General features: G+C 42.7%; 1 protein-coding gene across 3 annotated transcripts in view; it reads right to left on the minus strand.

Moving 5' to 3' along the window:
- Nucleotides 1-18,168, minus strand: part of LOC118406352 (tubby-related protein 3-like) — a 59,582-nt gene extending 41,414 nt beyond the window's left edge. For all 3 annotated transcript variants that reach the window (XM_035806316.1, XM_035806315.1, XM_035806314.1), the window contains exon 1: nt 17,986-18,168. In XM_035806316.1, the coding sequence (XP_035662209.1) occupies nt 17,986-18,014 (29 nt within the window). In that variant the 5' untranslated portion in view covers nt 18,015-18,168. The remainder of the gene's footprint in view (nt 1-17,985) is intronic.
- Nucleotides 18,169-20,748: the final 2,580 nt, after the last annotated feature.

Raw genomic sequence — 20,748 nt, forward strand, 5'->3', positions numbered from 1 at the left:
AAGTTAATCATGTTCCGAACTGATAGGTAAGTACACTAGTCTTTTAGTTTCAGAATGAACAACAAGGAATGTCCAGTGCGACCAGTGTAGTCGTACAAAATCCTGGCGGTCTCACTACCAAGTAAACAGGCTTCGACCGGCAGATACTACATGTAAGTATCTACATCCGAACTTCAAGTGCCGCCCCGCCTCCGGTGGAACGTGACCTGTTTATATTATAAATATTCCAACCTTCCTAAAGTTCGCCACGGCGCGACTACTAGCATATCATATTACATTTAGACGTGTACACGGTTTGTGTGGGGTCCAGAACGTGGGACAGGTTGTGGAAGATTGGGTTATTTGAGCGCAAATATGAAACTTATATCGTTGCGATAAAATCAACAGCTGTTTTAATTGTTTAGTGTGTGTAAGTACACGATTGACGTAACTGTTACGGTGCTGGTAAACTTGTAGAAAAATTACATTGTAAACCTCCAGAATTTGGTCTGGTCTGGTCTCACGTGCTGCTCAATTTGATTGACACATGCACGGTAAGGAGCGGCTTCTTTGAAAGTATGTTCCCACAGAAGAAGGCCACGTTGACTGTTGCAATATTCTGCGTTTATTTTCTACTCCGATCTAGCCCCGTGTTTAATATGTGGTTATTTTTTCTTGGTTTATCCAAGGGGGTTTTATCAACCTACTTGATTTATCTAACTTTGTTTTATTTGTATTATTGACAATTTCTAGAGCAGATCTAGACTAATTAAAATACTTCGTAGACTGCACACGCAGCGGTAGCGTACGTCATATTTGAACTTTGTGGCAATGTCGCAGGGGTGGATGATCTATAAATTCTGTATTCCAAATTCTATAATTCATTTCCCAACTGGTTCATATTAAAGGAGCCACGACCAATGAATTAAGAATGTTTTTAAATGCTTAAGTGTATAAAATTTCTTTATTAATTAAAGTTTGTACACGGACATATTCATATTCACGGACAACCTACCGTTTTTCCAACATTCGGAACAGATGATGACGATCCGACTGGTGTAGAAGCTGCCGAATGATGATCGATAACATCGGTAGTAAACTTACCTTTCATGTTCCAAAGGCAATGATATATCGTGTTTACCTATTTCATTGGTCAAATCCCTCTTCGTAATATCCCGACCAGCTAAATTTATATATCTATATGTTGCTGAAAAACAACCGTAAACGTATAGGCCCTTTTAGTAAAAGAGTGAACCTCTTTGAACAGCGCATAACAGTTGTAGATAAACTGACTAAAAACATGTTCATTTTAGAAACGTAAAATACTAGAAGTAGAAGTAATGTTAGTAACGCTAACGCAACTTTTAACTGAATCAATGACAGGTTAGAAAAACTTGATCACATACTCAACAAGAAAACCAATAACTTATGAAGAAATTTTCGGCAAAATAACAATTGTCTGTGTCGAACCAAGACGTATGCCCCTTGAATATGGTTGCGTGGGTCCACTGCCCGGCGACCAGGAACGTCCGAGGCGGTCAGGAACAGAACAGGTAGGTCTTGTTGGTCGAGTTGCAACCATGACGATCAGCTGTATGTCCAGGAAACCGGCGGATAGAAATCCGAATCCTACTTTCCTAGCCTAGAAAATTAGCTACCAATATCTAACTACATAGTAGAAGTTATGTTAGTTACACCAACACAACATTGTTAGAACAGGTACATGTTTGTTTGAACAGATACGCAGACAAAACACGATTAACAAAAAGATTTAAAAAAACATAAAGTAGAATGTATGCCCTGGAGCATGGTTGCGTCGGTCGACTGCTCAACGACCAGGATCGTACGATGGCTGTGTTCCGACCCAAGAGCTCCGTCAGGAACAGGTAAGTCTTGTTTGTCGAGTTTGTAACCATGACGATCAGCAGGCGGATGGAAACCTGAATCCTACTTTCCTAGTCTAGAAAATTAGCTGCCGATGCCGAACCAAGGAGTATCAACGTTCCTAGAAATATTAAGTTATGACCAAACACAATATCCTTTATTCATATTTAAATACATGCAAAACGGTCAATTTATGCGTATAAATACTAGTAGTCCATTCATGTCAGTGTATAGTCTTCAACCCAGCAATTCCGTTTATATTAGATGACGATCGTGTTTATGCTGTCAGTCCTTTGTGGGTCCAAAAGATTCGAACTTGTATTATTTTATCATATACCTTCCACGAAAATTAGACGAAAGTAGTCCGCCTAAAAATGTAAATAGGAGACAATTTTTGCCGGCAACCCGCTCGGTTGCCGTTACGACTTTTGTAGTATGCCGTAAAAAGAATACCACCTTCTTCAAGTTGGAAATGATTATCGACAGACTGTTCACAGAATTCTTACTCAGCGATGTGAGAATGATCGATGCCGGAAAAGTCCCTCCGATGTTTTGCAAAATTATCTATGCCTTGCGGACGACGCTGGCCGAGCAGTAACGTGTTAAATTCTATCAAAGAATGCACATTTCGTGATAAATGATTAAAAAAAACACAACAACGCGTTAGTTCTACGCTTCTTCTTGTTGTTACCACTTTGTCAGCGCCGCTTCTGGCTGTGATTGGAGGGAAGTTGATTGGATTTGCCGCATAATCAGGCAGGCGCTACTTCAGAGGCCTACCGCCGGAGCTGTCGCCATGGTAACCGCACGTCCAGTTGCATTTCCCACGCGCGTCTAGTTCTTCCCAACTCTCTGCTGTCACGTACAGTACAGCTTATACACATAATTTTCGGTGGAATGTAACGCCGTATTTTACGGGGAAATGTGGCGAATCGAACTTGTATCTCTTTTTGCTGGCCTTCCACTAAAATTATACGAAGATAACCCGCCAAAAACTGTAAGTAGGAGACTATATTCGCCGACAACCCGCTTGTTTCGACGGTTGACATCATCGTCTTCCCTTTGAGGCTTACGAAAAAGCTTAGCCGTGAAGACTATTTTCTTTTGCGTAGTTCGGGTTGCTTTCTGGATTCATCATTGACATTTATTTTATATCAGAAAATATCTATCGGGAGACTGTTTTCTTATCACAATTACCATACCCAGCGTTGTGAACATGATCGCTGTTGGCAATTTTCCTCCGATGTTTTGCAAATCCGTACCCTTTGGACGGTGTTGGATGACGAGCAGTAACGTGTACACGCCTAGGCCTGTTCAAATTTATCGAGAAATGCACATTTCGTGATAAATAAAAAAGCAACAACACAACACCAGCAAAATGAAAATTTACTAATCAAGATATAGTATAGAAATTTAACTCAGTCTGAGCAATCGGTACCAGGAGAGAATGTCGATATATTAATTTGCTGACTGTGAACTTCTTTTACGATCTTAGCTAAAAAGCGTCAGCGGTCCTCGGACAATATTGCCGACACCCGCGGCGCTGTCCAGCCCCTGTATTATTCACCAATTATCAACAAATACGTGAAATTGACGACTTACAAGTATCATGCAAATTTACAAAAGTAAACACTGCTCATTAACGAACAAAATATTTCGTGGGTGAAATGCCCGACCAAGGGGCGGGGCAGCTGGAACAAAGCCTTTTGTTTTGAGTCGGCGGGGTGCCGGGAGTAAACGCGTTTACAAACGACACGAGATTTTTAATTAGATAGCTACAGCTCATTAGCGCACGCGATTCAATCGCGATCAAATCGCGACTTGCACGACTTTTAATCGCGATTTGCACGACTTTTAATCGAGATTAAATCGCGTGTAAACCGCGTGGGACCGGACCATAAACGTAGTCGGTACTGTACAAATACAGGTTCGGACCTGGACCTGATCCTCTGGACAGGTTTGGTTCTCACAGCCTACAACAACAGATCTGGAAATGTTCAGAGTTAAATCTGTCATCAACCCAGGTTTTATCCCGAGCTCAGCCAAGTTTTCATGTTGGCTTGATGGTGTGACAAGAGGTGTACCTAATGTATTTTTCGTCACGACGCTAAACTCAAAACAAACACAGAAAGCGACCTTTCGAAAAAGACAAGTTGGGAACAAGCCAAATGCTCTATAAGGTATTATCAAGTTCTGCTTCCTTACTGAGTAAGCTTTTTTCAGTCTTTGATAGATAGTATAAAGTGAAAAGGCCTAGGAAAAAACATTGTGTTTCTGGTTGACTGCAAAACCTGGCATCTGGGTAGTGGTGCGTACCTAAACTAGTATTCAGGTTCAGGTCCGGATTCAGGTCCAGCAGTTCAGGTTCAGGTCCGGACCTGAACCCATCATTGCATATTATGTGCACTTGAAATTTTTCTTTTTTGAGGGGGAGGGGGGGATGGTGCATATAAAATTGCATGTTAGCATGAGTTGAAATGCAATGTGAAAAATAGATGCAAATTATATACAGCCAGTGTAAACATGAAATGTTTTTTTGTCTTTTTGCCGTGCAAATTTCACTGTGTGTGGAAGGTTTCAGATGGTTTAAAATTTAGAACAAAAAAGGGAACATACAACTTACAAGTGACGGATAGCTTTTTGCAAGTCCAGACTTGGCTCCAGACATTTAGGGTTTTTCTTTACTTGGACCTAAACATTTTTAGGTCCAATTCTAAGTCCAAGCTTTAGGTACGCATCACTACATCTGGATGACACCTAATCGTGACACATATTTTTATCACTGTCCATCCATTTCCTAGAAATCTTTCAGAACTGATCATTAGAGAAATATCATATCTACTTAATTAGCTGCATACAGCACTCATGGAGCTATAAAAAAAACGTTCTAACGTAAAACCCTGATACAGCGTCAATCCAATCCAGACTTTGACGTCATCCTATATGGCTAATTTGGAGAACGCCGGTACTTAAATCATACATGATCTTTTGACTAACGTAATACTAACTGTAGTCATGGTCGTTATTTATAGTCCAGATAGAAAATAGATGCCCCATTTAGAAGGGAGCCACTGCACACTGAGATATGGTTTGGCTACTTTGCAAGTGCAAATTGCTGAGAGCAAAATTAGAGAATGTTATCATATAATACCTCAGTTGACAACATACTGTAAATGTATCTAAGTTTGCGGGGATTTCATTTCAAGGTAGCAGGAAAAAGGACTGTTTGCGAGGTTTAAGTTCGCGGTAGCACCATGCACCAGGGCTCGAAATACCCACTTGCCCACTTGAAAATGCAACCACATTTTGCTTTGCGCAACTTAATTTTAAACCCAGGTTGCACACTGAGCAACCTGAAATTTTGCTGTTGGAACACTGCTTTTTCTCCACCTACATGCATAAGCTTTTGTATTCATTTTTTGATAACATAAAACATATTACATAGTTACATATAACTGGAAGATAAGATAATGGATAAGTAGCTGATTTGAAGAAAGTAACAATTTGAAAGTGGGGCAACCTGAAATGTTGATGGCGCAACCTGGCTTTTGACTCAGGTTGCCACCTGGACAACCTGGCTGAAAAAAGTATTTTGGGCCCTGAGCACCATGCACTGTAGTCTCTTACTGCCATGGAAAAATGATTGCGGTTGTTTTTATTTTGCTGTGAATTGGCAACGCGAAAACCGCGAACTTTCTGCTTTTACAGTATGATACAGTATCTATCATGTATTAACTATCATGATTAAGTCTGGCACTTTTGATTTGCTACGGCATATCTTGAAATGTTCATGGTGGTTTCATTTTCAGTTTTTTCGAGGGGGGAGGGGGCTTTGGCCTCCCTATCAAGAATTCCTGACACAACGAAAATCAACAAAATTGTTTCAACTGTCGACTTAATAAAATACCACAAAAAACTCTTTGCAATCTGGTTGTTACTCTTGGACCAGTTCAAAAAAATTGAACCTGAAAAAAACAAAACAAAAACAATGCAAAAGTAGATGAATTTACAGTACCTTGAATTCAACCACCTGTTAATACTGGTTATGTTTTAACTTTACTTAGGTCTCATTGATGAGTTTCTTCTTCCCATAAACTTCTATGTTATAATTCGCGGTTTACATGAGCGCGCTCATAATGAAGCTACGTGAAATTTTAGCAGATTTTTCATTCTATATTTTTATATATATTTATATATTCATTTATATTTGTATACATTTACCCTACACTGTGGGAAAAAACGTCAATTATACGTAGGTTCTGTTTTTTAGAGCAATTACGAACTACGATTATTTAATCCTCACAAAAGGTACTTTTTCGCTGTTAGAGTACAACCGCACCACTCAGAACCCTGGACTGTGTACCTCCGACCTAGCGCGCGGCTGCAAAACTTTACCTGCGAATTTCTTCGGTTACAAACGACCTTTCACCAATCTAACTTTTGAGATCAGTTCCGCTGGCTAAAAGGAAATTTCTCACCGCTGAAAACATGTTTATTTTGGGGCTGGGATCTCTTTTAGGGTATCCACTTGGAGTAATACATCAATGAGACCTTAATCAGAACGAATTGGAAGATATGGTGACTGTTTTAAATTTCATTCCAACCTGAATCCTACATGTAAACTAAGGTCTGTGTGGACTAAAAATAGATGTTTAACAGCATGTGGCACCTGTTACTATTTATAACCAGCGATCTGCTTTCTTACACTGATAACAGCCATCTGGTGTTTAGTAGTGCTCCAGTGGGGACAGTTCTACAAATCTTGAAACTTTCTCTGTGATTTGATTCTGGTAATTTTGAAAGTCAGCACCTCTCCACTGCCAATTTGTAACACAAATATGCATTTTGAGTGGAAATGTTTAACAACAAACTGAAAACATGGCAACACGAAAAAGTTGTTAGAAGATTATTACAGTGCCTAGGTATGGATAATGTTCAAAACAGGTGTTTCCAACTGGGGTGTATTTTACAATATGATATTTCACCATTAGTAAGTGCATTTAAGTTCGCTGGGATTTAATTTCGCGGTAGCGGGAAAATGGACTTTTTGCGGTGGTTTTAATTTCGTGGTAGCACCTGGCACTGTAGTCTCTTACTGTTATGGAAAAATGTTGGTTTTAGATTCGCGTTGAAGCAGCCGCCGCGAAAACCGCGAACATTAATCCACCGCGAACATTTCTGCATTTACAGGATTACTTGTTCCTACTCAAATCTTGAGGTGTTGTAAGCGCGCTGACTCTCAGCGCTTCAGCCAGGGTCGGGGTCTAGAGAATGTTTTGACTGAACTCACCTTGTCTTTGCTGAGGAGTCTTGAGAGAGAGGACACGCACTCGCAGACTTACGTTTTGACGGTTTAATCTAGCAGTGTTAGTAGTTGTACAAAGGCCGCCAACTAAACTGGAAAGTTCTGGGTTTATCCCCTTGTCCGAATCTTCTTAAGTGGGTTCCTTGTTGTGTCCTCAGTGAATTCCTGTGTCCTGTGATTCTCCTCAGTTCTTGTATATTCCAAGGTGAGCTCTTAATCGTAAAACTTAGTCTGGTCTCCCGGCTACTGGCTGACTGTCCTCTGATGCCTTCTTCTTCTTCTTCTTCTTCTTGGAGTACACTATGTCTCCAAGCCTAAATTTCCTGGAGAAATAATCTCTAGGCCTAAGTTTCCTGGGGTTGATCTCCACCAGGCCCAATTTTCCTAGAGTTGGTCTCCAGGCCTTTTCTGCCCTCTGTCTTCCTTCTGCGCGGGTGACTTCCTTCTGCCCGGGTGACTTCTGGGGAGTGGTGATTTGCTTCCCCCGGGGTGGTTGGCATGTGTTTTTGGCGGGAAACTTATTCAAATTGACTACCTAACCTATTTTAAGGCGGCAAGTTTAAATACAGGAATGTTGGCGCTTACACTGGCCCCCAAATTGTCCGTGAGGCAATTTTACTTTAACTACCAAGCCAACTTCCCTACTGTATACACAATAACTATACTCATAAACTTATTGTTAGTAGAAACAGCATGCAATAGCTTTCACTGAAGTCCATGTAGGTTTGCCTAGTTCACTACGTTGTTGTTACATGCATTACAAATCTTTGAGACTACTAAAACTACTTCAAGTCCAATGATGGTCCTCCTGGAATTCAGGTTGTGCTCTGGTCTTCTTCCAAGAGAGGACATAGTTTGTCGATTGGCCTCTCCAACACGCTATGTTGCGTTTTGACTTTAACACGTCTCACAAGTCCTCTGCTGCCTGGCATCACCTGTACGATTCTTCCTAATGGCCACACTCCTCTTGGTGACTGTTCGTCCTTCAGAAGTACGATGTCTCCTACTGCCAAGTCTCGCTGCCGTGTTCCCCATTTGGAACGTTCTTGCAGTGATGCCATGTACTCTTTAGACCATCTTCGCCAGAATAGACTTGCTAAGTACTGTACTTGCTTCCATCGACGCCGCGCATACAAATCGTTCTTGTCGGTCAGATTAGGCGGCAAAGTGGTCTGCATCTTCATGTTTAGGAGATGATTGGGTGTCAGAGCTTCTAAGTCGTTCACCTCGTTGCTGGTTGTTGTCAAAGGTCTTCCGTTTACTATGCTCTCTGCTTCACACAACAGAGTGTGTAACCCTTCGTCATCTAGTGTGTGCTTCTTCACGATTGCATTCAGCACCTGTCTTATCGTGCGTATCTGTCTCTCCCAAACTCCGCCAAAGTGCGATCCTGTGGGGGGACTGAACTTCCAGTCTATTTCCTTCTGCAATAAGGTGTCCTTAATCTTTTCCTGGTTCCACATCTTTAGCTCTCTTTGCAGTTCAGCTTTGGCACCTACCAGGTTCGTCCCATTGTCTGACCACATCTCTTTTACCTGTCCTCTTCGTGAGATGAATCTGCGTAGAGCATTGATACAGGAGTCTGTATCCAATGAATCAGCCTTCTCTATGTGTACGGCTCGGCTACTCATACAGGTGAACACAACGCCGTAGCGTTTTACTATGCTACGCCCTCGTTTTGTCTCGATTGGCCCAAAGTAATCCACTCCTACTCTTGTGAAGGGTGGTTCATCTGGAGTAAGACGACTTGAGGGTAAGTCGGCCATTTGTTGCTTGCCTGTCTTGCCACGAAGTCGTCTGCATGTTACACACTTCTTATTTAATTTTCGAACTAAGGCATTCACTTGCGGTATCCAGTACCGTTCTCTTGATTTAGAGATCACATAGTTCCGTCCCATGTGACCATGTTCTTCGTGGATGCTTCTCAATATCAGCTTTGCCACTTCTGATTCTTTAGGCAGAATGACAGGGTGTTTCGCTTCCTGTGCTAGAGAGGAGTGGCTCAGTCGTCCTCTCACACGCAGTATACCCTCTTCGTCTATCATGGGGTCTAATCTGTACACACTGCTGGTGGTCTTCACGAATCCCTGACTTTGCAGGGCTGCTATTTCCTCACTGTAGTGCTTACGTTGCACATGTGTTACAATTTCTGCTTCTGCTGTCTTGAGGTCTCTTGTTGAGAGTCGTTCGTTCACTGCAGTTTTGCTCCTCTGCTTACTACTCTTTTGTTTGAGTGCTTCCTTTACCTTTAAGATCCAGGCCACAGCTTTCTTGAGACGGTGCCAACTTGAATAGTGCGCTATCAGCGCATCCATGGGACTCTGCGGTTCCGCCTGTTCCAATTCAATGGCGTTCACCTTAACTTCGGGGTCTCGTTGCGGCGGCTGTTCAAGTCCATTTGGCATCTGCGGCCATTCACTCTCTGGGCACCATAGGAAGGGTGGTCCTTTTACCCATCTGTCGTTCTCCACGAACTTCTGGATGTCTTGTCCCCTCGACGCATCGTCTGCAGGGTTCCTTTTCGATTCGACATAACGCCACTGCTTCGTATCGCTGGCGTTTCTTATTGTCGTTAGCCGATTGGCCACGAATGTGTGGTACCTCGTTTGCTCGTTATTAATATATCGCAATACTGTGGTGCTGTCCGTCCAGAAGAAAGTCTTGTCTATCTTGATGTCCAACTCTCTTTTGATCATCTGGTTCACTCTCACCGCTACTACCGCCGCGTTTAGCTCCAATCTCGGTATAGTGATAGCCTTCAATGGTGCGACGCGGGCTTTGCCCATTAGCAACGCACAGTGTACTCTGCCCTGTTGATTCGTCATACGCAGGTACGAGGCGGTTCCGTACCCCTGCTCACTCGCATCAGAGAAGTGGTGGAGCTGTACTGATGTAGTGATTCCGAAATCAACCGGTTTGACACATCTGCTTACCATGAAACTGCTACTCAACAATGGTAGTTCAGCTTCCCATTGACGCCAGACCTTGAGATCCTTATCTGGGATTTCCTCGTCCCAGTCCAACTTTGCCTTGCACAGATCTTGTAGTATCTTCTTTGGTGGCAGAAGTGCAGGAGCTACTAGCCCAAGGGGATCATAGAAGGAGCTGACTACGGACAGGATTCCTCTTCTCGTTGCTGGCTTCTCGCGCCTGACTGCACGAAAGCCGAGTGTATCTGACTGGACGTGCCACAGCATCCCTAGTGCTCGTTCTGTTGTTACAGCCGTGTGACTGTGGTCTAGATCCATCCTCACCTCATTTGCCCTTTCCGTCGGTGGGACACTGTCTATAACCTCAGGTTGATTGCTGACCCACTTGGTCAGTCTAAATCCTCCATCTTTACATGCTTCTCGCATGCCCTCTGCTAAGTCTCCTCCCTCTTTAACTGTGGAGGTAGATTTAAGCAAGTCGTCTACGTAGAAGTTGTTTCGAATTGCGTCCAATACTCCTTTAGCATATTGGCCCTCTCCGTCATCAGCCAACTTCTTCAACGCAAAACCAGCACAACTGGGCGATGATGTCGCGCCAAACACGTGTACTGTCATCCTATATTCTTCAGGCGGTTCGTCTAAGTTGCCTCTTGGCCACCAAAGAAATCTTTGGTAGTCCCTGTACTTCTCTGGTACTTTCACCTGTGAGAACATGGATTCTACATCTGCCATGAGACCTACAGGTTCCTGCCGGAACCGAGTCAGGACTCCCACCAAAGTGTTGTTCAGGTCTGGGCCTTGCAGCAGCTGTTGGTTTAGGGACGTTCCTGCATATTCTGCGGCGCAGTCAAACACCACTCGAATCTTCTTCTTCTGCGGGTGGTACACGCCGTGGTGTGGTATGTACCACACCGTAGCATTTTCAGTCTCATCTGGTGGTATCCTTTCTGCATATCCCTTTTCAATGATGTTCTCCATGAAGTCAGCGTAGTCCTTTTTGAAGTTTACATCCTTTGAGAGCTTCCTTTGTAAATGCTTTAACCGCTGTACGGCTAGTGGGCGGTTGTTCGGCATGGCTGGGTTGGGTCGCTTGAATGGCAAAGGAACCTCATAGTGGTCACCCGACTTCTTGGTTTCTTCCTCGACTATTTCCATGAACCGTTTGTCTTCCAAGGACATCTCTCTTTTGTCCTCCTTTGCTTCGCTGAAATCACGATTAAAGTAACTCTCCAGCTGTGTCTCTAGGCTCTGGTCGACACTTATCCTGTTGACATTTTTGTCATCGCTGGCCCCCTTGAGGGGACCGTTTACCGACCATCCCAGTAATGTTCTCACTGCATAAGGTCCATCACCCTGACTGTTGATAACTTGCCAGGGCTCAACCGCCTTTGGCACGTTGTTACCGATCAATAAGCCGATTTCGGCATCTATCTCTGGCAACTCTACCTCCCTGAGGTAGGGGTAGTCCTTTAGATCTTCCGCCGAAATTATATTCTTCTTGGAAGCCGGGATCTTCTCTTGGGTATACGCTGTAGCTATAGGGATGATATTTTCCCTACCTAAGTCCGAGACTTCTAGGTCCTCTAAGACCTCGGTGTTCGCTTCTTTAGAGCCGTTGATTGTGTTCAGCGTTAACTTGACTTTTCTCCCGCTTGTTTTCAAACGTTTCTTCAGGGACTCCGTACAGAAGACAACGTCACTTCCGTTGTCAAGGAATGCATAGGTTTGAATCGTTACGTTTGTTGTCTTGCTACGTACTTTCACTGGGATTATAGAGGGTACTCCCTCCCAGTCGGAGCGTGCTATACGCCCTACTGCTGCCGTCTTCTTGGGCTGTGCCTCTACTTCGCGGTGTAGTACTGTAGGATGAGACTTCTGGCACTTCCCACAAGTAGCCCTTTGTTTGCAGTCCCTCGCCAGGTGTGTCTTCTTCAGACAACCAAAACACAGGCCTTGGCCTTTGATGTATTGCAGACGCTCATCATATGACTTGTTTGCCAACACCCTGCATTCAGTCACGTCATGGTTCCTCTTCTCACAGAAGCTGCATTTCAGTTCTTCTTGGCCCGTCGTTACTGCCAAGCTGGAGCCTTTTGCTCGGTCCCTTCGTTTGAACGGTTCCTTGGCTGACTTGTCATCAAACATGTCATTTGAAGAGATTTGCTCTTCCTGCTTGACGAAGTCCACTAGGTCCTTAAACTTGACCCTTCCTTGCCGTTGGATGTCGTGTGACTTCCTTCGCCATCTCTCCTTCAGTCGGTAAGGAAGCTTTCCAACCAATAGCGCTATGTTTGTGTAGTGATCCAGCTCTTGCAAGTATTCGTCTCCTTTCATTGCGTTTAGGCATTTTGTAAGGAAGAGACTGAACTTTCTCAAGGCAGACTTGTCATCATGCTTGATTTCAGACCATTTTCTTGCCTCTTCAGCATATGCCCTTGATACCTTAAATGGTGTACCATACCGTTCCTTTAACAACTTCTTGGCTTCCTTGAGACCTTCTTCTGGTTGCATTAGAGCGCAGCTTGTGACCAACTCTCTTGCATCTCCTCTGGTGTACTGACCCAGATAATGCAACTTGTCCTCCGCATCTGTTGTTTTGTCTTCAATTGCATGCCTAAATGCCTTCATGAACTGCGCGTAGTTCAAGGGATCACCTTCGAAGGGAATGATCGCTCTTGTTGGCAGGCTAGCTTGATTGTTGTGTTCCACCATTAACTTTGTTACCTCTGCCTGCTGCTGCACTAGCCCTTGTAGGAACTTCTCTGGAGTTATCTCTTCCTCCTCATCCTTCTTCCGATTTGGGTGGTGAGGACCCTTTCCTTGTGTCCCCACATGTATGTCGCTGGTAGGAAAACTATAACCATGCTGTGGTGGTCCCATTGTGAGCGACTTGGTACCGTGGGGATCTTCTTGCTTAACCCTTGTCCTAGGCACAAAACTCGGAACGTCTGGATTTAGGGCAGGTAGCCGCCGCTCTTCTCGCTCTTGTTCTTGTTCCTCCAATTCTTGAAAGAACTTGATCTTAGCATCTTCTACTGAGATTTCAGTTGTAAGCTCCAACATCCTCTTTTCCTGCTCAATCTCTAATGACCTTCTTTCCAGAGCTAGCCTCTCTTTCAAGGCTGCAGCCTTGGCCATCAACTCTATCTTCCTTACCTCTGAGTTCACCCGAGATGTCGTACTTGTGTGACTCAGGTTGGACCGCCGTCCATCTGAGCCTGCCTGTGAAACGCTATCAGACGGCTTAACTGTATCATCTAGAATCAAACTTGTACCAACAGCTTGTTGGGGCTGTGCTGCATCAATCCACCTTTCTACTTCATGGTGAAAGAGGTCTGCCTCTGTCAACTTGCCAGCTAGCCACTGTCTATCGTCTTCTTCCTTTTGCTCGAGCGACAGGGTGAGCTGGTACTCTTTGTTAGCTTCTTTAAACGCTCTAAATATCTCTTTCCATTCTGCCAACATATCCTGGACGTACCGCTTGTTGTTTGGGTCTGTCATTGACTCCCTTATGCTATTGGACTTGCTTGTGAGTCTACCCAACATGGAAGACCTGTACGCCTTCTTTCTCCTTGATTCTTCGTCTAGGAGCCATTCTGCCTTTTTTGGCTGTCGTTTTACGCCAGTATTATCTTCTGTAAGCTCATCCTCTTTGGATGCCATCTTGATCTCCTTTGGTTTGAGCTTTTACGGTAGAATCCAATTCCTGGCTTATTTACCACTGCAGGAGCCTGGACATCTGTTCTAGCTTAACATCTGATATGTCAATCATGTACAAAGTCCTTTTTCCTTCAATGTCTTCCTTTAACCTTGTACACTCCTTTTGAGCTTGATTCTACGAGATCGCAGCCATACGCAATTTCTGCTTGTTGAATATCTTGCTTGACTTTGCTTGGTACTGCTTGTGTAGACACAAGTTTTTTTTTGTTTTTTTGTTTTTTGCTACTATTAGCTGTTTTACGGTAACCCGCCCGCGCGCAGAGGGTCTAGACCACCTTCTCTCTTGTGCAAGATCATCAATCAAGCAGGCATTCCAAGCTGTCAACTTGAGCGTATCACATAACTCTCTACTCAAGAAGCTCTTTGTTTCCTTGTAGAAAACACATGCAGGCCTTGCAACAGTTCCTCAGCTTTGACAGATAAATTTCCTATGCTGTCCACAGCCCATTTGCTGTAATTCTTGGAACTGTATACAATCACAATGACAGTTCTTCCTTTACTCGTTGGAGTCCTATAACCAGTTTTACTGGTTCCATTCGACCATAAGTTTTACTCGATAGAGTCCTATGGTCTCCTTTGACCAATAAGTTTTACTGTAAGCGCGCTGACTCTCAGCGCTTCAGCCAGGGTCGGGGTCTAGAGAATGTTTTGACTGAACTCACCTTGTCTTTGCTGAGGAGTCTTGAGAGAGAGGACACGCACTCGCAGACTTACGTTTTGACGGTTTAATCTAGCAGTGTTAGTAGTTGTACAAAGGCCGCCAACTAAACTGGAAAGTTCTGGGTTTATCCCCTTGTCCGAATCTTCTTAAGTGGGTTCCTTGTTGTGTCCTCAGTGAATTCCTGTGTCCTGTGATTCTCCTCAGTTCTTGTATATTCCAAGGTGAGCTCTTAATCGTAAAACTTAGTCTGGTCTCCCGGCTACTGGCTGACTGTCCTCTGATGCCTTCTTCTTCTTCTTCTTCTTCTTGGAGTACACTATGTCTCCAAGCCTAAATTTCCTGGAGAAATAATCTCTAGGCCTAAGTTTCCTGGGGTTGATCTCCACCAGGCCCAATTTTCCTAGAGTTGGTCTCCAGGCCTTTTCTGCCCTCTGTCTTCCTTCTGCGCGGGTGACTTCCTTCTGCCCGGGTGACTTCTGGGGAGTGGTGATTTGCTTCCCCCGGGGTGGTTGGCATGTGTTTTTGGCGGGAAACTTATTCAAATTGACTACCTAACCTATTTTAAGGCGGCAAGTTTAAATACAGGAATGTTGGCGCTTACAGGTGTCATCGATTTTCAATGATAATTAGCGCGATTTTGTGCCGAATTCAGCAAGTTTGCGTAGGATTTTGACTACCATTAGGATGTTATTTTCAAAATAAAGATGGCGGCGGATGCACGTGGGTGTGCATTTGCCATTAACACAAAGTAAACCATTTAAACTATGCATTGGGCATGTTGTGAGTCGATACTCTTCTAACTGACCACCTGACCAAATTGACTGCTTTTGCCCAGTCCCCAGGGTGGTCGTCTTGGGCAGGTTTGACTGTAACTGTATAACATGTTTGCATTCCGGGTGTCAACATAATCTACAGATGTACCTCAAAAATCTGGTAGGATTGGAAAAACAAAGATGATTGGTCTGGGCTTAAAATACTTTATTGAATTATTATTAAACTTAAAGGTCTGAGCAGGTCTAAAGAATGGATTAAAATCTTTTAACCAAATCTGAATTCATATTTCAACTTGATTCAAGTTTGAACCAGGTGCAAAAATAAGCAGAAAATTTTAACCCTGCAATTAAAATGCAAAAAAAACTCGATTCCTACTCACCTTCTGGGTGGTAGAGTTAAAATGAATCAAGATTCCGTATACTACATATACTAGGGGTGGGTACCGGTACAGAAAATTTAGGTCCAGGTCCGGTTCAGGTCCAAAGGATTAGGTCCAGGTCCAGACCTGAACCTGATTCAGTATGTAATTTATTGTAAAGGAATGTGAATGGACGATACTCAAAACAACAGTCCATTTCGCGACAAAGAAGTATGTTTTGTGGAGTACAAAATGTATTTGACTCCCAATGGCGTTCTAAAATCCTGCAACACTAACTGCCTCTGTACGATTGACTGCAAAACTGTCAATCTGTATCAACTGTAGAATTGACCATTATAATAAATTTTACTCTGCTTCGCTCTTGATATTTCTTCGACCGGTAAGCCCCAAAACGTGTGAATTCCTGATCATATAATCTGTTCATTTTCTAATGGTTCCAACATCCGGTCCACCATTTTTTTCAGGTCCGTTTTTTTCCGGACCGGTCCAATAAAAAAAAAAACAGTTTTGTACCGGTACACCGTACCGATACCCACCCCTACTGTATATGATATTAGCTATTGGTACAACCACACTGTGTAAATACCCCCTGAGGCATAACTACCAAAGGAGGGAAATTCAATCAAGCAACATGTGACTGTAGCGCCGTGGGCATAATAAAGGTACATTGGCATTTAGTTTGACTACTGGTATTCATTACGAGAGGACAAAATTGCCTGAATGCCGTCGAAGAGAAAACAAATTGGCATCTCAGCTAGGATCCCATGAATTCATTTAGAACTTGATACTTGCAGGGGGAAATAGGTTTTCACAGTGTTTTAGATTTGGCATTGCAATAATTCTCTAGCTCTGTACTGCTACATTAGGGTGCCATGAATTCTCATGGAAAGAGATGATTGTGACAGTACAGCAAAAAGTATGGATTTACAGTACAGCATGTTCTATTTGTAAGACCAGAACAATGTTCGGTTATGGGTGGGATAATATACATTGTGCTACTACTACTAGAAGAGTTAAGAATGCAATAGCAAATATCGATACACAGATTATAGTTCATACTATAATTTTAATACTGTCATTTATGATTTAGTGGTTGTCAACAAGTGACTTTTTCAACACTTTTGAGTGAAAGTATTTGCATGTAGTATTCCACTATTTGTAACTGACACTTACTGAATCCTACGCTCATCTATTTTTTGAGATCAAAAATTTGTTGTTGTCAATATAACTGGTCATTTAAATCAAAATACAAAAATGTAAACTAAAGACACACAAGATCCTTGAGAGTCAAATCCTACATATATATTATAAAGTCTATGTACTGTAATTGTGCAGGCTAAAATGATTTAGCTTGATAATTACATATAATTATCACAATTGACACATATAATTATCACAATTGACATTGCCCTGTAGCATTGCCATGAGAAAAAACAGCTGAGAAAGTTTTGACAATTGGCAGAATTTCTGACAATTTCCAACATTGCAAGTGACAGATGAGTTATAAGCCCTTGAAGTTTACCTGCTTCTTATATCTATGAGATGTTTGAGACATGAAATCATCATAGAACAAGATATCATAACAGGGAGTTCTGGTGCAGCACCAAGGAAATCAACTTGTGGGCCCAAAAATTACCTTCTTTTTTTCTTCAATACGACAAGACCTTGAACAACATTCATGGCAATCAATGCTGTTCGACCATATACAAAAAGGAGATAATAACAAAAACATAATCTTCTTGACAAAGGTAACTATGATTTATAAACAAAGGTGAGTTATTTTTCGATTGTGGTGTTGTCTTTACCTTGCCAAAGCCCCCCTCCCCCTTTTCAATGGCTTTGACATCCGACAGACACCGTATGTAAACATATATGACTCAGAAATTTTCCCTAAATACAAACACAACTAACACCTACAATGTTACTCTCTAGACGCTTTCACACGCCTAAAATGTCGTCTATCTATCATAGTGACCTCGTAAGATGAATTTTAATATGTAACCCGATTATTGGCGACAGAATTTAAGCTGATATCTTGAAAAATTTCTGAGCCGACGGCCGCCATCTTGGTTTTCGGGAAGAGTGTTTTCCACCGCGCCCGGCAATGGAAAAATTCACCATAAAACACAAACCGATCATCATTCGTGGTAAACTCTTATGTTAACGACATTCCACGGCAAACGTTCATCAATTTAAAACTTCATGAGAATCCACATATTTGTCGTTCTTTGTTTAACGATCCGGTGACTTGAGTATCAAGGTTCAAAACCGTGGCAGCCGGGTTTTCAAACCCTCGGTTAGGCCGCTACAACAATCGAATCTTCCGAAGTAACGAGTCGAGTTTCACACTTACCCTTCCCCTCCGAAGTTGGATGAGTACATCTTGTCCTCGAGGTGTTACTAGTTCGCCAAAGCTGTCTCCTGGTAAAAAGCCGTCGGGTTTTTAAGCGGAGATCGTCACCAAAGTGCACCTCTACTTTCACCGAGACGGCCGAAGAACTGAGCTCTGATATCGTAACTGTAGCCTTTCATTCGGTCAAGTGAACATTCGAGAAAATGAAAGCATCAGACTGTGGCAAAAATAACGCATTATTTGTAGAAACTCACCATTTTGTGTGTAAAAATGAATGTATCAAGTATGAATATATACTCTAAGTAGGCTTAGGTATGTTTGAATTTAGACAGCGATGTTTTCTTCGACAACGACTCAATGATTTCGCTACGTTAGTTTGAACGAAAGTACCCTAGCTGAATCACCTGCTATGTTTACAGCATATTTCTCCTCTTTCAAGCCACTCAGTTACGGGTGCTCTCATTGGCCAACCGTTTGCACAGAGTAGTAAGAAAGGTTGTCATTGGTCATACGCCATGTTTGTTTACGTCATTGTTTAGCATTGGGTTACCATAATAGAGAAACAGGTGGGTCTAGGAGGAAATGAAAATGGTTTAGATTTCAAAACTGCGCAGGAGGGCAGTTTGAATGGACGGCCTAACCGTCCGTGTGAAGGTGCTGGGTGACGGCTTTTTCCTGAGGGATGCAGACGATACTTTTTGTTTTGTTTTCACAGGCGTGGCGTGGGTTGCCATGGCAACTGAGCCACACTTGAAATTTTATGTACAGGCCTTCGCATCCTGGTTAGGGTCATATACAGGCCCATCATAATACATCAGTCCATTACGTCTGTCAAATTTTATGATTTATCCTAAATATATAACGTTACATTGCTAAATATGCTCCATTTATTCAACTGTTTGTCATTCTAAAAATCCTTTTTAAATAAATTTTGCGCAACGGTAACGACGTTAATATGCAGAAACGTTTAAACCAAAAGTGTGAAATAAACAGTAGTGATAATGTTACTTCTTTTTGTGGTGACTTTGTTTAACCTTGAGAAACTTACAACCGATTTTTATAAGGGTCAAGAGGTCGCACGATGCAAAATGAATACATAAAAATCATAGCATCGCAGAGAAGCATAAAATACATATTAAGTACCATAGCATCGAAGAGAAGTATTTGTGGAAATTCAAAGTATGATTCAGTCCGAAAATACAGTAATGCACACACGGCCGGCTTTCTTGCTGATAGACAACTGGAGGTCAGAGAAATCGTCCTTTAGGTCATGTTTGTTGTAAGGAATTCTACGAACAATGAACACTTTGTGTAATGGTCCTAATTAAAACTAATTATCAGTCATGCGGCACTCGTGCCAGATGAGTGGGAGATCTATAACATTCAAGCAGATGTTGGGTATAAAATCGCAACGTTTTCTAACTAGCCTTCTTTGTTTGCTTGTTTTGTTGTGCGTGTGTTCTTTATTTTGTTTTGTTTTGTCTTCACCACTTACAGGCCATTGTTGCAGGAAGTGGCCTGTCAGAAAACGTCACGATTTTCTATCCCCAACATCTGCTTTGAGATTAAGCCGCCTCAACATCCGGGACACGTGAGGGGAGTCGTGACTTGTTTTCAGCCTCCCGTCTTTACTAAGCGGATACAGAACCTTTGAAAACATCTGATATCAATGTATATATTGTTGGATCACGCAGAAGTATCAAAAGAGGAAGGATATTTGGCTTGTCTATCCGTTTCCGGCAGGAAGCGTGAATGAACTCAGAGGCGTACATTTACCTCCTTGGAAAAATGGAAGTACACTAGTAGTTTCATCTCTTTCTCTCCCTCCCTCCCTCTCTCCCTCTCTCTCCCTCTCTCTCTCTCTCCCTCTCTCTCTCTCTCTCTCTCTCTCTCTCTCTCTCTCTCTCTCTCTCTCTCTCTCTCCCTCTCTCTCTCTCTCTCTCCCCCCCTCTCTCTCTCTCTTGCAACATAGACAATTCAATGTGGACACATAGGCAGCATGCTGATATCGTGACCACATACATACACATACAATACAAAATAGAACATTCTCTTTCTATTTCTCTCTCCTTCTCTCTTTCCCTTTCTCCCATCTCTCACTCTCTCTCACTTTCTCTCTCTCTCGCATCTCTCTTCCCTCTCCCTCTTTCCCCTATCCTATCTCTCTCCCTCTTTTCCCTCACTCTCTCCCTCTCCCCCTCTCTCTCTCCCTCTTTCCCCTTCCTCTGTCCTCTCTCTCTCCCTCTCTCTCGTCAGCGTAAATTTATCTCATGAAAATTGTGAGTTCTTAATTTCACAAAATCCCCAAACTAAGTGGTAAAATTTGGAGCGATATTGTACAACCTCTTATCACAAAGTTGGAGGAGTCAAGTGAGATATACCCTCTTTATGTAATGAAATAAAGGACATGGACAAGTGCCATAAGGCGATCCAAGCTTCCTGAGTTGGCTTACGAAAATGTCCTCGACATTATACACATGAAACTAGAGCTATATATAACTTCAGGTAGTTTCTGTTGTTAATAACAGTATTCATCTTTCTGCCCAACTTTATTGCAATTACACCGATCAGGTTTATCAAAGAAAGTTGGCCTCGGGCAAGAATCCTCACTATTGTTCATCTTAAGAAGTTCGCGGTGGTTTTATCTTAATTTTGCTGTAACTTTTCGCGCCAAAATCCTGACTGGTACCGCGAATATGCGTTTCTATGCTGCAGTACTCTGACCCTGAACTAGCCTCCATAGCAGGCTCTATGGGGCCTTTT

The sequence above is a fragment of the Branchiostoma floridae genome, chromosome 19 (genome assembly GCF_000003815.2).
Source record: "Branchiostoma floridae strain S238N-H82 chromosome 19, Bfl_VNyyK, whole genome shotgun sequence".
NCBI lineage: Eukaryota > Metazoa > Chordata > Leptocardii > Amphioxiformes > Branchiostomatidae > Branchiostoma > Branchiostoma floridae.